Raw genomic sequence first — 23,329 nt, 5'->3', positions numbered from 1 at the left:
TGACCATCATAAGTCTGTGCAAGTCTGTGATATCATACAAAAAATGGTCACCATTTCAAGTACTGTAAGAACATCTGGTGCTGTACTGTGATGGCTGGAGTATGTTCCTGTGCTCAGACAGCAGCAAGTTCCATGGATGTCCTCACAGGACATCAGTTACTAACAATATGCTTTCGACATTCTCATGCAATCATTTCTGTTAAGGAGGAGATAGGAAAATGTGTTACAGTGTCAGGATAATGTGTTGAATCGGTAATGATGGTTTGTGTGTACTGACATTTTTGTTAACAGGTTTTCACTGTCTGATCTTATGAGCTGTCTTCTTTTACCTAAGTAGGCTTATCTTGGTAATTGCTGTTAATGTTATGGGTGTCATATTTCAAGAACTATAATTGCAGAAAACATAAAATGTCAAATGTGGTGGAATTTAATAACATGTAATATTATATGGCATCTAATTCTCCCAATCTGTCTGTGCCCTTATTAATACTACCAGACTGTCATTAAAACAGTGTTGTAAAGTCATCTGGACTAACTGATAATTGAACGACTGGAATCGGATATTTGGTTAAAGGGAAAATACTAATGTCACTTATACACTATTTCACTGCCAAGAGTGTCTACTGTTATCTTAACTTAACATTTCACCTTAAAATGTGATGGGTGTTTTGGCTCATATTTTGTTGGATTGTTTAAAAAAAACTATGTTGCACAACACAAGGAAACAATGAAGTTGAGAGTCTATTTGTGGGATTACTTGAACAATTCAAGAGTAGCCATGGGAAGGGAGAAGTGGAGGTCGGTAATGGAAGCTCTATGGTAAAAATACAAACACCAACACAACAACCTATTACCGCCTGGCATGTTTTGTAGATCACTATGGGTGCTACAAGGTTAAAAAGATGCTACAACTTGAGTAGTAGCAGTGTGTATATTGGTGTATAGACTTGCTAAAGAAACTCAGTATCTTTAAGAATATTGATTTTGTGATATTTGAAAACAAACGGTATGGTATTTACAGCTTAGGACAATGTAGAACTGGTACATATATTAAATAGCTGGAGGGTCATTGGAGATTGTGTTATACATAGTAACAAAAGTATTGTGTATGAGCTTTTTGCTTAGTGGAGACTGTGAGCGAGTCTATGTTTTAAACTTGTGAGTGGGAGAAAGGCCTTCATTGAAGCAGCAGCAGCCGCAGCCATGTCCCGATGGGTGTAAAGGGAGTACTCTCTCCAGTTCACAATGAAGGTACACTTAGATGTAACTGGGATAGGACACCCACTCATGGGTGCTCCTGACGTCTATGGTGTTGCCTTGGCTTGTCAGAGCTGTTTTGGACCTGTGAAGATCCGGGGTAGAATAGGTCTTCTGCAACCCATGCTTGCCGTAAAAGGCGACTATGCTTGTTGTAAAAGGTGACTAACCACTGGATTGTCTGGTCCAGACACGATTATTTACAGACCGCCGTCATATAGCTGGGATATTGCTGAGTGTGAAACAACAGACAAACAGAGCTGTTTTGATACCAGTTTTAAGTTTAGTGATTTTATTTCAACAGGATTCTTCATCGTCAGAATGAATCCTTAATGAAACAGTTTTGATCTTATTTGTGATGAGATTTAAGACATGTGGTAGTTTGAATCTGATGATGAATTCTACACCTGAAGCTGCTAATAGAATAGAAACATTCTGATATTCTCTGTTTACAACTATCTACAAGCACATATGGCATGTATTGGCAAAAATTATCTGTTAATATTTTGTCATGAATTTGCTGATGTCATGGTTTGATTGTGTGAAACGTTTATTGTTTGCATATTTAGAAATCTATTAGGGTAAGTTTGATATGAAGTGGTAATATTGCAGTTGATGGATCAGTAATGGTTCCAGCTGTTGTGGCACAGCCATGACCTTCATCACAGTCACATGTCCAGCCGGCTACAGGCATATATTGTAGTGAACGCACTGTGTTGTTGGTGGGGATATGTGTAGCAGGATGTATGCAGCTCAAACAAGTTACAGAACATGGTGTGCCATACGATTAATTACAGTACTATGAAACAAGCGTGTGTTCTTTTCTTGTTTTGAGAGGTATATATTTCAGTGTAGCATGATCATGCATATTGAAAGAACAAGAAGGAACACAATCAACATATCAAGGAGTGCAAACTTCCTGAAGATCAGCAGGATGCAGGATAATCATCTCTGTACTAAAAACGACACAACATGTTGAGAACATGATCAACTTGTAGTCTGACTTGCAGTCTGTTTCATGTTACTCTCGATTCATAAACCCAGAGGCACTTAAATGAACCTTTACAAAGCAAGACCAGTGATAACATGGTCAATATTGTCACTTCAGTCTTACAGTTCTAATATTTTAAATTCAAATATAAAGATATGTGAAACACATATTTGTCGTGTTATACTCAGATTACCAGCCGTAACCGAAGGGTTAGATATATTCCTGAAACTTCAGCCAAGAGTGTTGGCGGTGTGTGGTGCCTGGTTTCTCTAATATGATAGGGTAGACTTGCACAACTCTCTAAGGCAATAATTATTAGTTTAAATCATAATTTCTAGATTGCATAAATTATAAGAACAAGTTGTCCCCATAAGAGACTGGCGTCCTTAGACTTGCCCTTATACTGTCCACATATCTAGACTTGCCTATTATTACTATACACCAATGGACTCAGCATTCAGTAGAGCCTAAAAGCAAGGCTATGATTGGGTTTTGTCAGGACATGGAAACATTGAGGTGACAAACCTGTCTCCTGACTTCTGAAAGTCTAGTATTGAATGTTGCTTGTTTCTGAGACTATTCAAGATGGAGGTAGGTTAACATAGTAGGATATGATATGAATGTAAAAAGTCTGGTATTGAATGTTGCTTGATTCTGAGACTATTCAAGATGGAGGTAGGCTAACGTAGTAGGATATGATATGAATGAAAAAAGTTTGGTATTGGATGTTGCTTGATTCTGAGACTATTCAAGATGGAGGTAGGCTAACGTAGTAGGATATTGTAATATGAATGTAAAAAGTCTGATGTTCTCAATGTTCATTGGTTAGGTCTCCCCCAGTGCTTCTCTGAGAAACATATCATGAATGTTGAATGTTCATTGGTTAGGTCTCCCCCAGTGCTTCTCTGAGAAACATATCATGAATGTTCATTGGTTAGGTCTCCCCCAGTGCTTCTCTGAGAAACATATCATGAATGTTGAATGTTCATTGGTTAGGTCTCCCCCAGTGCTTCTCTGAGAAACATATCATGAATGTTGAATGTTCATTGGTTAGGTCTCCCCCAGTGCTTCTCTGAGAAACATATCATGAATGTTGAAAGAGATAGAGGTTTAAGGTTGGTACAGATTGTAACTTTAAAATATTCACTCTTTCACAGTAAATCCATGTTCTACGTGCCACTCAAAGATCATATTTTTCATATTTGATCAGTTTGTGTTGGATTGATTAATGTAAAGTTAACACTATGACTACTGAGGGGTGAAAAAGAGCTGTAGTGGTGTAAGAGTTACTCCCCTTGTATGGCGTGAGTGTGGTTTGGTTTTTTCAAGAGAAAATAGGTGAGAGAATAATTTGTATTTGATCACATGGCATTACGTTAGCAATAGGTTATAGGTAATCAATATCCACATTTTATTTCCATTTCATTAGGAAATGATTTGTTAGGCAATAGTAAGGAATAAGGAGAATTTAAATATGTCAACTTCTTAATTATGAGGAACACAACATTTCGGAGTAGGTACCCTTTCATCAATAGTAACGAATGATGAAGAAAAAATGTAAATGGACATGATGAAAATTAAGTTTAAAATGGCTTTAATTTGTTGTCCAAGTTTGCAGGATTAGGCCAATACAGGTTCTGCCCTAGTAACCATCATAGTGTCAACTTGGGATATTAGTGGGGGGAGTGTGTGTAACACTGTGTGCACAAGAAGCGAAATAGCTTCCATGGAGGAGTTTGTCTGAGGTTCTGTCTACTCACCCACCCCCCCACCCCCCACCCCTGGTGACAGGCTGAGTAGACAGCACCTCGGACAAACTCCTCCATGGAAGCTATTTCACTTCTTGTACAAAAAGTGTTACACTCCCTATGCTGATGGCTGGCCATTACACAGTTGTCATGGGCAACAAAGGACAGTTCTTTGATTCGAAGTAAAGAATAACACAGAAAATTGTTACACATGAGTAATAAACATTCATTGAAGATTTGCGGCACTGTCTGGCTGGAGATCAACAACTCACAATAGGATGGAGATTAGTCAAGTCCTGGTTCAAGGGGGATAGCCAGGGGCAGTCACCACACACAATACAGTTTTGTTTGCAACACAGACAATACTGCAGGGTCTTAGCTTATTTTGAAGAGTTGTATGAAAGTTCGATAAAACTTACATTATATCAATAATATCACGTTGAATTTGATAAAGTAAATAGGCTTTACTGACCACAATGATGGGAGCCGTGATGTCTGACGTGGACAATTAGTGCAAGGGCCGCCAGTGTTACTTCATGTCTTCTCCCATCAGATCACATCCCCAGGAGCTATACAATGCCCTGGATCAGGTGTGACCTGTAACGGAGGTGTTCCTATCAGCGAGGCTGACATATCAGCTGTTGATCACCGGTCTGATTAAGGGCTCCTGTCACAGGTAATGCAACCAGCATGTCAGGCATCCACCCACCCACACATTAATCAAGGTGTTATCAGTGACCGCTGCCCCAACTGACAGGTACACACACAGGGAGGAGACTTACATGGTAAGATGGGTGGAGATCAGTTGAGGGAGTGTGTACCTGAAGCTGCACCGCCTGCAGGTCTGGTCAGTGTGGAGGTGTACTGTGTTGATAAACATGCTCTCCATTCAGGGGTTGTCGAGATGGGTCAGTTATATAAGCGAATGTGATTGTTGCTGTGGAGGTGTTTGTCACTCCTGGATAGAATGTCCTCTGTGTCTGTTGTGAGGAGGAGGATCTGTGAGAAATGGATGTGATGACCGCAAGTATTTGTATTAAACAGTGTTGGATTTCTTGTGTATGGAGGGCTTGTTGGCTGAGTGAAGTAGGATGGGCAGTATTTGTTATGGATCTGTAGTTGGCCAAGACCATTTATTTAGCATTTATCGTTACTGGAAATCTCAATGCAACAAAAACATTACTGGGTGTTTTCGCAAGTTCCATGCTCCTGCTCCTGCTTCAGTGCTTCTAGCAACTCTGACTTTTGTTGCTTGTCACTAACTGCCTTGACGTCACATGATGTTTAAACTTGTGTTATTGAATGATGGAAAGTTTATATTTTGTTCTTCTTCTACCTGTCATGTGTCCACTACTACTTTGTTCCTGGAGAATCACCTGGAGAATAGTACTTTGTATCCTGACCTTCGTCTCAGCTGGGTCCTAGTTGAGAATGTCATCAGTCTCAGAAGATCGAGACTGATGCAGGCATATTGGATTGTTGCATGAGACCTTGTGTCCATCTTGCTGAATGTTTGGATATGTAATGAATACAGTCACTCGGTTACGTACGTTTTAGGAGTTGGGCCAGTGGTCTACACGCCTGTATCTTGCTGTGCAGAGTTTTCTTTCCTTCCTGCCAGGATCTGATGGTTCTGGGTTTGAATCCCAGATTGGCCCCAACTGTTACCCTTGGTTTCCTTAGTGTGTGAAGCCCATCTCTATAGTGCAGCATTATTGATTAAAGCGTTGCAAATCAATAATCACTCTCTCACTCTTTAGTTATTAACTGTACCCTTGTTTGCGGGTATGGGTTCAACTCCAACATTTCGAATATAAATGTCTGTTCTAAACATATGTCTGAATAATGCCTCTCGTGTTTCAGGAACAGGTGAAAGAGAAGCAGAAGTCGGCCACGCCCCCTAGTGATGAGAAGGAAGATGACATGTCTAGCACACCCCCACATCCCGCCATGACGAAGCGGGCGAGACGTGGCGCCGTCAGCGCCGAGGTCTACAAAGAAGAAGATGCTGCTCAGTATGTCAAAAAGGTGGGACTTCGATCGTTGAACTTCCAGGGATGCATCTAAAACGTTTATTGGCAGGACTGGTGATAACATACGTGGACACGCCCTAACAGGCCCAAAGTTCTACAGACCCTTGTGATGCCCAGTGATCACAATTAAGCATGGAGTGTCCTTGTCATAACCCTTATGTTAAGCATGAAAGATTTGGGGTTCCGTAGATTCAAATACAATAGTAGCAGAGGTGTTCCAGAACTGGAATTAAAGGGCTTAATACGACTTCTTCTTAACTTCTCCTGATTGATGAATTGAGCTGATTCTTTGTGGATGTTGTTTCAGGGGTTCAATGTTGTTTAAAGCATTAAAGTTTTGTCCCTGCAATAGGAGGAAACAGTTAAAACTAATATGATATAAAATTGACACAAGTAACAAATTTTGTGTAATTAGTCCACACCAAAACCCTCAAAAGTGACAAATTTCTACTAGTCCTTATGATACCTTCACTATTGGGCACTTTGGCAAGAACTACCGGACTAGTGCCAATTTATATTGCTGTATTGCCTACATCTTTACTCTGTACATTCCCACCATCAACACTATCTGACAAGAGACATATGTTATACATATAAAAACACAATATATAAAAAAATTCCCACAAGCTAAGAAGATAACATCCTGTCACATGACGTCTCGTGACAGGATACAACTAATCTATTTTCAACTTTACTATGTGACTACAGTGACAGAGTGTTTACATACAATCAACATGCACGCACATGAGTAACATATATGACTCAAAAGATGTTAAGGACCTCCAAATTTTTTCATAATACCATAGTTAATTTGTCCTGGCAATCAGCAGTAAGGAGATGGAACAAGGACGGGACTGGTCGGGTCACAGTCAGTGTAGTACTGTGTCTGAGGTACCAATGGTAAACTGCAGCATGGTACCTCAGTGGGCTAACACAATAAAGCAGACCGCCTCCGTGGTCTAGTGGTAGAGCTTCCCCCCGGAGAGCGGAAGGTCCGGGGTTCGATCCTCGACCGCATCATACCAAAAAACATTTAAAGATGGTACTTGTTGTTACCCTGTCTGGCGCTCGGCATTAAGGGGCTAAAACAAGGACTGGTCGGCTCGGAGTCAGTATACTGTGACTGAGTGGGATATTCATGTTAAACTGCGGCATGGTATCTCAGTGAGCTAGCACTATAAATCGGCATTAGTCCAGACTAGTACAAGCAGCCACACACACACACGTGCATGCACGTCGCTATACAAGTGCAATAATCTTGGACGTGACGTTAAACCCAATTTCACCTCACCTCACCCAGATTCAGTCATGTACATGCACATGACACAGCTGGAATACTGCCGAGACATTCATAATGGAGTCACATAAGTTAGCAGGATCAGTAACCTCACCTGCTGAAATAAAATGTGATGTTGCTGAATACTGTTAGACCCAGTTCGCTCCCCACAATACACATTTTTCTTACAGATTAGTGAACCTCACTAAGTGTCAGGCTTGATAAGCGGGGATCAATATTCACCCCAATCAGTACAGCATCAACACTGTAACTGCGGAATTCACATAAATCCTTTTTCATCCTAGCTTTACCAGTAATCAAGGCAGCATACCTGAGGTATGGCATCAGATTGTCACGTTACCCTTACACTTGCTATCACGGGATTGCGTGACAAGATTACATGAGACGATTCTCATGATACCAATGACAGTAGCCTGACAAAACAGCTAAGTGATGACAAAGTGTAAATTGTACCTGTGAAGAGTCAAGTCTTTGTTTTGCTAGTCACGAGAACACTTTTTAGTTGTTTATTGTATTTTTTTGTGCCAAATTCAGAAAAAAACAACCTTTTTTAATGTTTATAGCAACCACAAAACCAAAGTTACATTGTATGAAATTAAGTTTGATGGATTGTAAAATTAAAAACATTGATGTAAATACTCAATGAGCAAAGGTGGATTGAAACCATGTTGTGGCCACTCAAAGACATTTTACTGGCGTTTCTTCGACTTGCAGATAGAGAAAGAAATCCATAGCAAGGGAGATAATTCATGAAAGAAGACAAGTACCGTGATTGTTACATTGGTAGAGTGCCCATATAATTAGTTACTGCCAATGTCATCAGATTTCATGCAGTAATAGTTTTTGGAAATTAAATGCTGTCTTTGTCTTTGAAATTGGAACTTATGTACAAGAATCCTTAATAGCTCTGCCAGTCTGTGCCAAAATGTTTGAGTGTACGAGCCCGATCATGGCTCTGTACACCATTTTCAGTGCATTTACATTAAAGTCAAACATACAGTACAGCACTATGTAGTGAACCTACTTCAAACTGAGATTGAGGAGGAAGGATTTTTGTACAAATTAACCTTTAATGTTCAGGCCTCAAAGCCATAGGGCTACAAGTATTTATTTTTTTTCAAGGTAGCCAGTGGTAAAATCAAGAAGTCAAGACAATATTGTAGGTAGCCAAAAGCATTTGAAATTATCTTTTATCAAATAACTAGTACATGTACAAGTCATAGCACTAGTCTTGGAATTGTATATTAGTGGAAACTGTACTTGAGTTTCGTTATTTGTGACTCAAACAATGATGCAGTTTATGTTACTAGATTATCTAGGTATATCCTTGCTTATCCAATAAACTATCAACTAAAATACAATACTAATTGCATTGATATTTATGTGTTTTGGTTCATTGTTGACTTTAGGAGGAATTATTTGCGAGTACAGTTAGTAACATATGTGTAGCAATAGAAGTTAGTCTCCATAAGATATTTTTCAAGGTAGTCATTTGGCTAACTTTGAATTTAAGACAGTAGACAAATTGAAATTTAGGTCGCATTGGCGACCATTCCAGTCGTAACTTTGAGGCTTGATGTGTAATAAGAAAACCAGATTATTCCAAGAAGGACTATTCATAATCAGACTCTTGAACCAGTCTCATCCAATACACACCTTGTGGGAATTCAAGAGATGAAAATGCCAGGGGAACCTCAGGTTTGTGTCAAGCATTAACTGATGATTGGATGGTTGCACTGTGTCCTCATATCCCAACAGTGTAGATCGTTACTCATGCTATCAAAAGGGGCGGTTGGGTAGCCTAGTGGTTAAAGCGTTCGCTCGTCATGCTGAAGACCTGGGTTCGTTTCTCACCTAAACCCACCCTCATTCACTCACCCACCCAAATCCACCACTCTCTCTCACTTACTCAAAGCCACCCACCCTCACTCACTAACTCAAACCCACCCATTTCTGGTGTCCCCAGTTGTGATATTGCTAGAATATTGCTTAAAGCAGAGTCAAACCATACTCACTCACTCATGCTATCAAATGCTGGTTTGCCTGGCTTAACACTCACTCACTCACTCTCTCAATCTCTCAATCACTCACTCACTCAATCACTCACCTAAACCCACCCACATAAATTAAACCATACTCACTAACTTACTCATGCTATCAAACACTGGTTTGCCTGGCTTAGATCACTCACTCACTCACTCACCAAACCACCTGCCCAAACCCACCCACCCACCCTCACTCACTTACTCACTCACCTAAACCCACCCTCACTCACTCACTCACTCACCCAAACTCATGTAAGTAACTCATGTAAGAAGACATATTGCAATAGCCAAGGCCTGATGATAAGATGTTGTAGCTGTAGTAGGTGAGTTTCTGATGATGGACTATAATAGATGATTGATAGATTTCCCAATAATATGATTCATTGTAAGTGTCCATGATCAACATAATGTATTTTTGAGACAAATAGTTCGATATCACATTTGTTCAATTAAGAATTGACCTTCACTTTGTGTGAGTTCATTGGAGTATGAACCTTCACAGAGTGAGGGCCAAACTGTATGAACGTCGGAGCTTGCGACGTCGACAAAGTGAAGGTCAATTCTTATACTTTTTTATCACAATTTCTTACCTCAAAGGATGTAGGCCAAGATCTAAACACAATTTTATTATTTAGTACATGTGACTGCATGTTTACACTGACAGCCAAACAACAAGCAGCTATATCGCGGAATAAAATAGTTCCCTAGAAAGAGAGGTGACATGAGCGAATGGATGCAGAACTTGCTCTTCAGAAACATCTTACGCAACACATGTGTTCATATAATATCCCCATTAGATGAGAAAGGTCTTTAATGAACTACCTCAGTAAGTCAGTCACAATGAAAGCGCATCGTAATACATTTACATCAAGTACAAGGCGTCAAAATGGCCGACACGATAAACGTGACAGGAGGATTTCCGAAGTTGTTAATGAACCAGTGGCAGTTACATGTGTTAGTCATCATTGATCAACTGACCAATTATTGAAAGGTGATTAAAGATGCGTCAAACAGACACCAAGGTAAATTCGTAGATTGCTGGAGATAATCACTGTCAGCCTAGACACAGATCGAGTGGATACTGACGATAGTTTGGATATGCATTTTATTCGTTTGTTCATTAGGATGGGCCGTGGCGAGGAAATTCGTGAACAATCATGCAGTCAAGCTCTCTTATGTTTCTCAATGTATACTAAAATTCTGACACCAAGATTTAAGGTTCTAAATGATCAGAAATAATGTTTATGTATGTTTTCGTGCTAGGGAATTCCAGGGGTTTCCCCAGGAATGTGGAAGTAGTCCCTCAGTGTTTATGTCATTTCAAGAACACGGTCTTGTGAAAAACGTATGAACGTCAAATTGTGTCGTTGATACACTTATGGACGTCAATTTCGCGATCATGTGACCGACCTCTCGTCCAATGGAAAAGCCGTATATCGTGTAAACTTCAAATTAAAAAATTATTGTTCAATCACTCCTTTGTAGACAACAGAAATCATTTAAGCACTTGTCCCAAGTCCAGTGGCTTTAACCCGGACATTGGGTCATCTGTGCATGACTAATGGGTTGTGAAGAATATTGAACAAGTTGGATGTAATTTTTATAAAGGTGTTGACAAGATGATCATAGGTAGTGCTTCATTACGGACCAAACCACCACCTCTCCCAGCTTACCAGTTCCAGTTTGTTCCTGTGTCCTTCCTTTCCGGTGTTCTCTGTCACCAGCCATTTCCTTACCACATTGATTTTTGTTAGTCCAATATCAACTGTCAACCATCATAGAGAAAATCACTACCTCGCTTTCATTCTCTGCCCAACGACACTGCGTCTCGTCCAAGACGCTGCCTCTATATATTCATGAGATCTGGGGGGTATATAAGGCATTTATACCCCACTTGGTCACTAACAAGCTGTAACTCTCTGATAGCACCTACAGATCCTTTGGCATTTTCCCTTGTCACCCAGACATAATTTGTGCCAAGTTCCAATACTGCAATGGCGAGAGAGGTCTGTTGCTCTGATTTTAACATTATTGTTTGTTAAAATTGGTGAAAAATATTTTCAAAGTCTGAATTATTTTTTAAATGAAATGTTATTTGTGTACATTTGAATGTTCGACTATCGTTCCAGTTTCAAGTTGAACTATTGTCAGTCTAAAGTTGTATCAGGTAATATTGAGGCTATATATATATATATATATATATATATATATATATATATATATGTATATAGTGGTGCCGGTAGAAGACAATACCAATGCTTCTGAAAGCTTTGTGTTTTCATTCAAGTGTTTATAATTATTCTGTTATTTTCAGGTTGTACCAAAAGACTACAAAACAATGGCGGCTCTGTCTAAAGCCATCTCAAAAAACGTCCTGTTCTGTCATCTTGATGATAATGAACGAAGGTAGGCCAATCTTTTTTTAAGTTTTAAACATTGAAATTTAAGGGATGGTTATGATCCCTGTATATTCCATTGCCTTGTAATACTTCAAGGCAATGAGTTTCATGTTTGACCTGTTTTCTTACAAACTGTAAAATCGACTATGTGAACGAATTCTCATCAAGGGTCTTTCATTGAATGATGTCGTATTAATCAGTGATATTGTTTTGGATGAAATATCATCCACAAGGCCAAAAAAACAACAACTAGAGCATAAAATAGCAAACTTGATTTAATGTTCCATGGAAATTTTACAAATATTTGCATATGAAATCTCCCCCGTGAAGTTATGTGTTAAAATGGGTCTTCAGCAACTCGTGTTTGTTGTTCATAAGAGGTGACTAACTGGGGCAGGTGGTCAGACTCGCTGACTTGATTGATGCTTGTCATGAGATTGCTATTGTGTGGATCAATGTTCATGATATTAATCACTGGATTGTCTGGTCAATATTTTCACACAGCTGTTATATAGCTTGAATTTGAGTGCAGTGTCAACAAACAAACAAACATGAAATCTATGCATTGTGTGAGCAAACAATACTAGAAGAATGGCCTATTTAAATGTAAGTAAAAACAGTCAACAACTGTAAACTACTATCTCTAGTGGCCCAAAGCACATGCTTATGAAGAGTTATTCCAGTCCAGTAAGCTGATAATAGTTCATAATAAATCTTTAGATAAGAATCTGCTGAAAATGGTAATGATTTAAAGGACAGGTTTGGGGTAATCGACTGCAGAGCTTTTGGCACAAATTTAAACAAGTATTTTAAGAATTCATGGAAATAAATTAGAACATTGTTATACCAAACATGCATATTACATACTAAAGATTATGACAAAATAATTCAAAGGCCCTGACTCAGCAGCGTTACTATCACATCATTTATACAATTAACGGATTCTATACAACAAAGTAACTGCTACAGCCAGCTGAAAGAAAACCATAGGAGAATCAAATATCTTGTCAAGATCAATCAGTGACAGCTGTGTAACAGTCACTATCCTATTATCATTACAGTAAACTTAGTGTATGACAAACATGTGCTCACCATTGAATTCACCGTGTGAATTCATGACCCATTAACTCTTTTAACACCAGTTAACCAAAAGCATTTATTGCTGTGACACCCAGTTCCCAGAGACTCTTGGGAGATAGATGAAGCCAACATTTATCAAAGAAAATATCTGCTTGTAAAACATCTTTTCTACTACATGTTATACACCATTTGAAAGGTCTAATGCTATTGTTTATAAATATGAAAGTTATGTTTATCACATCATTTAAATAATGCATTTGCAACTTAATTAAGTTTGGTGGAAATTTAAATATGTAAGCTAACACATACATAATTAATGTCCAGATTGAGGACCAAGGAAGTGAAAATTTGATGATTTTTGGCAATTATAAGATTTCGTTATATCCACCCACTCATTTCTTTTTTATTTTCATTGTTTCGTAATTGGAAATATATTTTTAAAAGAATTATAAATAGCATTTGTCATTGTCCATTTCCCGATAACAGCGGCTGTCCGCTCAGTCACATGAAGAAATTCCTCTGTGAATAACACGTTCGTCAAAGACTGCCATATGACACATCGCTAGAAAGCTTGTTTTTTCATCTTCATGGTAGTAAGATCTCCTTGAGAGTCTTTTTGTAGCTGTAACATGCAATTTTATTGCTTTCCTATGGCGCTTTCTTGCCGAAATCTGCTACACGTTCGTGATTGGTCAAATTTGAGCACGTGACCTGAGGCAGCCAATCAAATTACGGCTATGGTACCATCCTTGTGTATGATGAATTTCAGATTCTGATGAAAGATTTTTGTTAAATCGTGTTATTCTGAACATTTTAAGCAGGAAATCATGATCTATATTAAAAAATGGAACTTCGTGGATGTATTGTGCTATGTTATGAGCTGTGACAAAGATTTTTCATGCATATATTTTGGCATTAAACATTGTGTCCGAGCTGAGAAATCGAGGCGATGAAAGCCGAGATGTCATTTGACTTACATTACACGAGATCGCACGAAAAGATGGAAATAATAACATAGATGTAAGTTTGACAACTTTTAGATATAATTTTGTCGATTTTATATATTACTTTGCATAATATATTTAAAGATTTTCTTGAAACGTCTATATTTTGCTCTTTGACATGTTCAATGTGGACCCTTTGTCAAAGTGTGTGTCCGAGAATGTTATTTTCAATAACAGTGCGGGAAATAGTGAATAATATTTAAATCTATCGATACAAAATGATGAATTGAAATGGAATATGTATTCAGACATTGTGAAATGTGATAGATTTAATAAATGAATGATACGACAGGTAGGTTAATAAAATCATATTCTATTTTGACGTGACTATGACTTAGCCGGTGTACCGGCCTAAGGTGTTGAAAGAGTTAATACCTTCTTTCTAGTGTTTGGAAGAGTTCACGGTTTCCATCAAAGGTTAATTTCGACCAATGAAATTTATGCCTGGTTTACATAAAGCTAATTCCAAGAAATCTATAATAGAAATGTATGTAAACCGTCTTTATTCGTGACTAGACTTTAAAAAAATGGTGTTTTGAACATTTTATTTTTATGTTGGTACCAAATATTGTCATTGTTGCAATTGCTTGTGTATGTAATAGACTATATCCATAGATTTATCCTTGTTTACTGTTGAAATTATTCGCCTCATTATGTTGGTTCTGAGTTTGTACTGAGTTAGCCCTGTTGCTTGTCTCCTTGTGGTGTCATGGCAGACTGGTTGTCCAGTACTTAGTGCTTGTACTTCCAGATGACACAGGGTATCTGGTGGCCACAATGGCTTCTGAATATGAATATCATTTGGTTTGTGCCCTTCAGGGATGACCTGATGGATTGGTTATCATAGCAACCACAACACTGTGCATTGTTGCTCACACTATCAACCATTGGTTTGCTTGTTCTCGTCTCAGTTACAGGTCATCTAGTAGTATTGCTGCTTTGCTACTGGTAGAGTAGTACATGCTTACCCTTTTTGCGAACACCTGGTGTCATCACTGATTTTCCGTGATCCATTAGTATAAGTTTCAACACTTTTTGCTTTTTACTCCCAGTGGAATTAGCTTCAGCAGGTAATCAAGACTGATTCTTCTCAGGAGTTGGCGTTTCATGTTTTACAGTATATCTAATCATTAATTTTGAAAATATATAAAATAAAAAAAATAAAAATAGAATCCTTGCCACTTCTAAGATGTAGTAAGTTCTCCCACACGATGCTGATGCTTTGTGGTAAAACTGAAATATTGTTCAAACCAGCATTAAACTCACTCACTCACTCACTCACTCACTCACTCACTCACTCACTCACTCACTCACTCATGTTGCAAGTGCAGCAGTTCAAGGCCGTCTTGGCTTATTTGATGAAATTGTCCTCCATTATCAGTCCATGTCACTCCATGATGACAATGGCAGTAATTGGAGTCCATCTACACATGGTGTTTAACCATGGAATGACCTTTTCCCAATGATATGTAAAGTAACACCCAACAGCGGGCCTTTGTTGGAGCCCTGACAGGGTCTTACTACAACACAGCAACAGAGCTAGCCCTACTTTCACCATAAAGTGCTTGTCTAGACAGGAAAACCTATACCATATAGTTTTATGTTCCAATATTCTTTCAAAGTGTCACTGAAATACCACTGGAGGTTCATATATTGAAATATGAAATCTAAACAAGGCTTGATAGTTTGGATTGGATCTCAGTCACAAGAAATGTTTCTTTTGAAAGGAGGCATGGGAAGACAAATGGTCTAAATTGGCCTTTTACTGACTGTGGAAAGCAAATACGTTTCTTTCACCAGTTGCATTGATGTAATGGTCTGGTATTTGTCATCCATTTTACTATACAACCCTTAATGATTGAACCATGATTTTTCAAATTATTGCTGAAAATAATCTGATCTAAATACATGAAAATTCCATGATGCTATGGGAAACACATATGATGCTGCACATACTCTAGTCACTTATGCTCTTGTCACTTATGCTCTTGTCACTTATGCTCTTGTCACTTATTCTCTTGTCACTTATGCTCTTGTCACTTATTCTCTTGTCACTTATGCTCTTGTCACTTATGCTCTTGTCACTTATGCTCTTGTCACTTATTCTCTTGTCACTTATGCTCTTGTCACTTATGCTTTTGTCACTTATTCTCTTGTCACTTATTCTCTAGTCACTTATGCATTAGTCACATGCATTAGTCACTTATGCATTAGTCACTTGCGCTCTAGTCACTTACACTAGTGGTAAACGTCTTGAGACCTGTATCACTTTGGGATTTGTTCCCTCATAAGCTGGTCGTGACATAACCAGAATACTGTCCTAAGCGGTGTTAAACCCAACTCACTCACAAGTCACTTACTGTCTCCCTGTCTCAAACCATGGTTTGCTGCACCAGAGATGATCCTTGGTTTAGTTTCACCTCATACCATTAACTAGTGACTGCTTAGCTTTGTCAAAAAAACACAAGAGATATATACTGAAACTTTCTTTATTTGCTAGGCTAAGTTGACTGATTGCTCCTTCTGTCGTTTTTTTCATCACATTCATCAGAAACTGTAAAGACTTGGACATGGTAGTTTCTCCATGTTTTATGATATTGACAATTTGTTGGATGATTAGTCAGCTGTGAACCTTTCCAAATAAGTGCATTTGATGTTAGAGGAAAATGAGAAATGCGACCTGGCATGATAAAATCAGAATTACAAACTTGATGTGCCGCACTTGAGACGAAATGCAAATCACATGGCTTGTTTAGTGGAATCAGGGCCGATTTGCTGGATAACGGGATACCAAAGCACAAATGATAATATTTTATGATGGAGGTAGCCTTGTTTGGAGATTAGATCATACTTTCATTGCTGGAAACTTGGTAAAGGAGGTTGTTAAGGAGAGTTGGCAAACAGTATTTAGGAACAGATTCTCCAGAAATGAAGACACATGTTATGGTGGATATGAGAGAGGAGAGGAATTTTTTACAAATGTTATTAGATCGAGTTTCTGAAGGCCCGACTTACTCTACTGCTATTAGGACTGGGTATGCAGTAAAACCAAAGAATTCCGTCTGTCCATCCTTCCGATGACACTTTTTTGAGTGACCTATAAATTACTAGATAGATTCTTTTCAAACTTGGTACATGCTTTTTATACCTATAGGAGTGGTGCAGTGCAAAGTTTGATTTTAATATTTGAATTTTCTAAAGAAATACAGCTATTTTTCATGTTTTAACTTAGAATATTTTTACTTAACCATATGTGTGACCTATAACTTGAAAACTACAGATTCATTTGAAATTTAGAGAACAATTTCCATACTAATAGAAGAGGTGCATAGCTAAGTTTGATTTTGATAAGTGTTTTTTCTGAAAAATATGATGTATTTTATGTTTTGAACATAGAATATGTTCTTTACTTCAACATTTGTGAGACATATAACTTGAAAGCTACTTCATTGATTCTTTACCAATTGGGAGCACAGTTTCTGTACCAATAGGAGAGTTGCTGTACAAAGTTTGATTTCGAAAAGAGGATTTTCTGCGAAATATTTTTAGTATTATATCGGAAGTGTCTGTTAGTAGAAATGAAACAGTACATAGCTACATAGCTACATTAGCTTGCATCATTTTATGATTAATTCAATATTGGATTCAATTATTCCCTGGACAATGATTCATTATGATTTGAGTTTGATTTGATTTTTTTCAACATATCTCTCAAAAGCCTGTCATGTGATTTGTGATTGATGCTTGTTCCTATGGCAACGGGAATTGTATTGAAAAAGAAGGCATATTCATGCTCAGGTAACTTTCTGTGAAATGTTCGGAAACTGTAGCAGTGTTATGGGCATTCCAGTCTGCTGTCTGAATCACTAAACAATCCCTGGGAAAATGTCTAATCATTCAAAACTGTTTTGCTTTATCAGACCAGCGGTTGTAACGGTTGGATGGAACAGGCATCAAAACCTATTAACACACGTTATTTCTTGTTCTATAAAATTGGTTTTCCAAATTGGGGAGAAGAAAAACCTTTTTGATGGGGATAATTGTTTTTCAAGGTCTTCAAGGTCAGTTTGTGTGGTTAAATGTTTTGATAGATGACAGTTTGTGAACGATACATTCAGATTCACTCACTCTCTGATAGTTTTGACAGAAGACATTCTATCCTTACCCTAAAAGTTGACATTTTCAGAAAGAGTGAGGTCATCGGATATTTTCGATGAGGGTAAAAGATTAAGTGTAGTAACTGTCCTATAGTTTGCGTATTCGTATTTAAGAGATTTTCAATGCTAAATAGATAGTTGAAAAAACAGCATTTTCGCTACATACCTATGAGAAAGAACAGTTTGGCCTTCCATCTTTATAATGTAACCTCATCAGAACAATGACGTTAGAGAAGGTTATTCTGACATTTCAGAATTGCAGGTTATGTGTCTCTTTTGAATGAATACTAAAGTGTTGCTCTATGCATCATTCATGTGCTTGTGACAGACAATGTGTCATACCTTGCAGCTGGTTCAAGTTCTTCACTGAATATAGCTCTGAAAAGCCTCTCAAACCCATTTTGAAGGGACAGTAGTTGTGTGTAGGACAACATATCCAAGCCAACTTGAACAATATATATGTCAAGTGTGATGAATATATGGACTGTGTGGACCTAGAATGCTGGGCTTGGCTTCTTTCTATTTTATGTGCATTTATCATCCAAAACTGGCTCCCACAGGAGATATGCTTGGGTGAGATCAAGCGATATCAACATTGTAGATATCGCTGCAATGAATCACAATGTTTTGCAGACCATTGTGACATCATTGGTTACCATGACGTAACACTCAAATGACATCACTAATCCAGGCTCTGCTACTGAAGCTGTTAGCAGTACTTTTTACACTTAATTAATACACTGCTAATTACTGTCTACAAACTGAAAAAGTTAGAAGAATGATATTGGATGATAAATAAAATCTCACCCTCGTGTCTTTGCTATCAAATATATCAACACGAGTTGATATATTTGATATCAAAGACACGAGGGTGAGATTCTCTATGTGTTCATACGGTCATGTTACTTCTTGGCTTCTGGGGTCATGTGGACCCCGTGGTCTATAATGCATTAGGGACCAATACGTTTGGATTTCTTAGGGAATAGGGAAGCTAGGATGTCAAGAAATAGATTCCAAAAATGATGCAAGTTTAATTTAGAGTCAGGGTTTACACCTTAATTGTCTTAGCAAATAAAGCAGCGATACTTGTTGATACTTGTTAAGTTGATAAGTCTACAAGTTACCTTTACCTTCCTTAGAGAGATGACTTCATTGTGAATCAGAGGTAGAAGTTGTTAACAGTTTGTTGCTCAGTGAAATGGCAGCATTAGAAATTGGAACTAGTCCTGTAGTCTTTGCCAAACTGCCCAATAAGGACTAGTAGAAATTTGCCATTTTTAAGGGTTTTGCTATGTGTTATCATTATAAGGCTTAGTAGATTAACACTGTTAGTTTCTACTTCTGATATTATTTTGTTTTGCAAGTGTACCATTTTGGGGGGGAAAGAGTAAGAGAAACACTTGCTTATTGGTAACTCAGTTATAGAGTGGCTGCTTAATATTGATAAGACGTGAGTAAACTCATACTAGAATCTGATGTTTCATCATCTTTAAAGCTTGTTCATTGTTACCCGACTGATGTTTCATCTTTCATGTTTCATATTAACTTAATTCAACTGAAAGAAATAGTCTTAAAGGTCAAATGGATCTATTTCCTTCAATTCCCCCTTAAGGCAATGAAGTGTTCCATTGTTATTGAGATTGGAGTCCGGGGGGGCAGGCCTTATAGTCCACTGGTCAAGAAGCTATTAATCAACTATTTCCAATCTTCATCAACATCCTTCAGGATGTTGATGTTTGTCACCATCTTGAAGGGACAGGTCTGTAAGAACCAATATCAAGATTGAATGGACAGATCCATGTATTATGGACTCAAGGTAGATTAACCCTTTGATGCTAACAGAGTACAGATTGTTTACTGGCATGGGACCATTTCAGAGTTGAAGCATCTGACTAAAACTTGGATGGTTAACATGTGTGTTCCCTTGGGTCTTGGAGGGTTTAGGACAAAATGATATCATTGAGATGATCTGTTTGGTTGGCTTGGCTGATGATGGCTTGAATAATGGTTTTGATGATGACTACACATTCCAGTCTGCTTCTTGTCATCCTACGGGCAAATTTTTAATATCATGGCCAATCCTGAAGTAATTTTGTTTTAGTGTGTAACACATGAGAGCCTTTAGTTGACATGACATTGTCTAGACCCCTTTTTTACCTTGTGTGCAGCCCAGAGATTAATCTGAGGCCACAAGGCCACTCCTGTACAAGACTGACAAGCCAATAAGGAACCATGCTAGTTTGATGGAGGTTTTATGATTTTGTCTTCTGATATGAAGTTGTTAGAAAAATGTAATAAAATCACAAAATGTATTTTGAAATGTGATAGCATTTAGTTAAACATTTACATCAAACAATCTTTTGTGAATATGTGATGGGACATTGTAGGGATGGGGCCCTGTTTATGTGTGTGACAAAGGAACAGTTTAGTCAAAAACGATTCCTACACACAGCACAGCAGTGACTGTTTACTTCTGGGGATTGTTAAAGTCAAACTGATTGCATGCAAGCATCTGATGTATTGGTGATCAAAGCTCTGAATGGTTTTCTTTGTTCCATGCTCTGTATTCTGGTTCTGCAGTGTTTGCAAGTGTTCTCATTGATGCAACACTGTGACACAAAGATGGAGTATAATGTGATTATAGCATACAGTCTGATTACATGCCTATGTGTATTGTTGGCTGTTATACTGTATTATCCAATACCTTTTATCCATAATGTATTCTTTCTCAGACAAATAGGGACCTTTAATATGTGGAACTATCAGACATGGAGACACATACAAGGAACATTTTTGTAATCTTAGTTTAGTTTAATTTCTTTCTAACAACCACGTTTCTGTCCCCCAGACACATAAATGGGATATAATGGTTGTATCCAGATACTTAAAACTGCGTTTAGCGATCATGGTTACTTTGTGTCATTGAAAATGATGCAAGAGAAGTAAGCTACTGTATAACGGTCCATCGATTTGTGTAACTGCTTGCTGTATGGTTTCTCGTCACATCATGCAATTATTGACCCTTCAGTGGTTGATCTCTTAGGAGGTTCATCAAGGTTGTCATAAATGCTGTCCTTTAAGTTTCTCCTCTGTAACTTTGTTGTCCTCATGTTTCTTTACCTTCACTGGTTGTCTTCGAGATGTCCTTCATTAACTCTTTAAATCTCCACTGTTTGTCTGTCATGATTGTGCTCCATGATTCTATAGTGTTCTATATGTCGTCCTCAATGCTTGTTCTATAAGGTTGTCAACCATGCTTGTTCTATATGGTTGTCCTCCATGCTTGTTCTATATGGTTGTCCTCCATGCTTGTTCTATATGGTCGCCTCCATGCTTGTTCTATATGTCGTCCTCCAATGCTTGTTCTATAAGGTTGTCCTCCAATGCTTGTTCTATATGGCTGTCCTCCATGCTTGTTCTATATGGTTGTCCTCCATGCTTGTTCTATATGGTCGCCTCCATGCTTGTTCTATATGTCGTCCTCCATGCTTGTTCTATATGGTCGCCTCTATGCTGGTTCTATATGGTCCTACATGCTTGTTCTATATGGTTGTCCTCCATGCTTGTTTTATATGGCTGTCCTCCATGCTTGTTCTATATGGCTGTCCTCCATGCTTGTTCTACATGGTTGTCCTCCATGCTTGTTCTATATGGTCCTACATGCTTGTTCTATATGGCTGTCCTCCATGCTTGTTCTATATGGTTGTCTTCCATGCTTGTTCTACATGGTTGTCCTCCATGCTTGTTCTATATGGTTGTCCTCCATGCTTGTTCTATATGTCGTCCTCCATGCTTGTTTTATATGGTTGTCCTCCATGCTTGTTCTATATAGTTGTCCTCCATGGTTGTTCTATATGGTTTTCCTCCATGCTTGTTCTATATGGTCGCCTCCATGCTTGTTCTATATGGTCCTACATGCTTGTTCTATATGGTTGTCCTCCATGCTTGTTCTATATGGTCCTACATGCTTGTTCTATATGGCTGTCCTCCATGCTTGTTCTATATGGTTGTCTTCCATGCTTGTTCTATATGGTTGTCCTCCATGCTTGTTCTATATGTCGTCCTCCATGCTTGTTTTATATGGTTGTCCTCCATGCTTGTTCTATATAGTTGTCCTCCATGCTTGTTCTATATGGTTGTCTTCCATGCTTGTTCTATATGGTTGTCCTCCATGCTTGTTCTATATGTCGTCCTCCATGCTTGTTCTATATGGTTGTCCTCCATGCTTGTTCTATATGGTTGTCCTCCATGCTTGTTCTATATGGTTGTCCTCCATGCTTGTTCTATATGTCGTCCTCCATGATTGTTCTATATGGTCCTACGTGCCTGTTCTATATGGTTGTCCTCCAAGCTTGTTCTATATAGTCGTCCTCCATGGTTGTTCTATATGGTTTTCCCCCACTTTGTTCTATATGGTCGCCTCCATGCTTGTTCTATATGGTCGCCTCCATGCTTGTTCTATATGGTCGCCTCCATGCTTGTTCTATATGGTCGCCTCCATGCTTGTTCTATATGGTCCTACATGCTTGTTCTATATGGCTGTCCACCATGCTTGTTCTATATGGTTGTCTTCCATGCTTGTTCTATATGGTTGTCCTCCATGCTTGTTCTATATGGTTGTCCTCCATGCTTGTTCTATATGGTCCTACATGCTTGTTCTATATGGTTGTCCTCCATGCTTGTCCTATATGGTTGTCCTCCATGCTTGTTCTATGTGGTCCTACATGCTTGTTCTAAATGGCTGTCCTCCATGCTTGTTCTATATGGTTGTCTTCCATGCTTGTTCTATATGGTTGTCCTCCATGCTTGTTCTATATGGTTGTCCTCCATGCTTGTTCTATATGGTCCTACATGCTTGTTCTATATGGCTGTCCTCCATGCTTGTTCTATATGGTTGTCTTCCATGCTTGTTTTATATGGTTGTCCTCCATGCTTGTTCTATATGGTTGTCCTCCATGCTTGTGCTATATGTCGTCCTCCATGCTTGTTTTATATGGTTGTCCTCCATGCTTGTTCTATATAGTTGTCCTCCATGCTTGTTCTATATGGTTGTCCTCCATGCTTGTTCTATATCGTCGTCCTCCATGCATGTTCTGTATGGTTGTCCTCCAGGATGTCCCTGTGATGTCCTCCATGTTGCCCTTTATGATGTTAGTCTTGATCATGGTGCAGGATCTGGCTGCTGTGAAGCCTCAAGTGACCCCAATAATGAAGGCCATAGTTATAATGACTGGAAAGTTCTCTATTCTGCTCATGCCAGGGGCATCCGGAACCTTTTTGCTCCTAACCCAGCCTGAGTAGTGTCATTACCACACATC

At 38.5% G+C, this 23,329-nt stretch overlaps 1 protein-coding gene across 2 annotated transcripts in view; it reads left to right on the top strand.

The window, feature by feature from the left end:
* The window catches only part of LOC139468537 (cAMP-dependent protein kinase regulatory subunit), a 181,152-nt gene that overhangs the window by 130,437 nt on the left and 27,386 nt on the right, over nt 1–23,329 (top strand). For both annotated transcript variants that reach the window (XM_071250574.1, XM_071250573.1), the window contains exons 2-3: nt 5,860–6,024; nt 11,686–11,777. In XM_071250574.1, the coding sequence (XP_071106675.1) occupies nt 5,860–6,024; nt 11,686–11,777 (257 nt within the window). The remainder of the gene's footprint in view (nt 1–5,859; nt 6,025–11,685; nt 11,778–23,329) is intronic.

This window comes from Haliotis cracherodii, unplaced genomic scaffold, assembly GCF_022045235.1.
Source record: "Haliotis cracherodii isolate W230 unplaced genomic scaffold, xgHalCrac1.p SCAF_2, whole genome shotgun sequence".
NCBI lineage: Eukaryota > Metazoa > Mollusca > Gastropoda > Lepetellida > Haliotidae > Haliotis > Haliotis cracherodii.
Note: the sequence above shows the minus strand (reverse complement) of the source record. Positions and strands in the feature narration are given on the sequence as shown.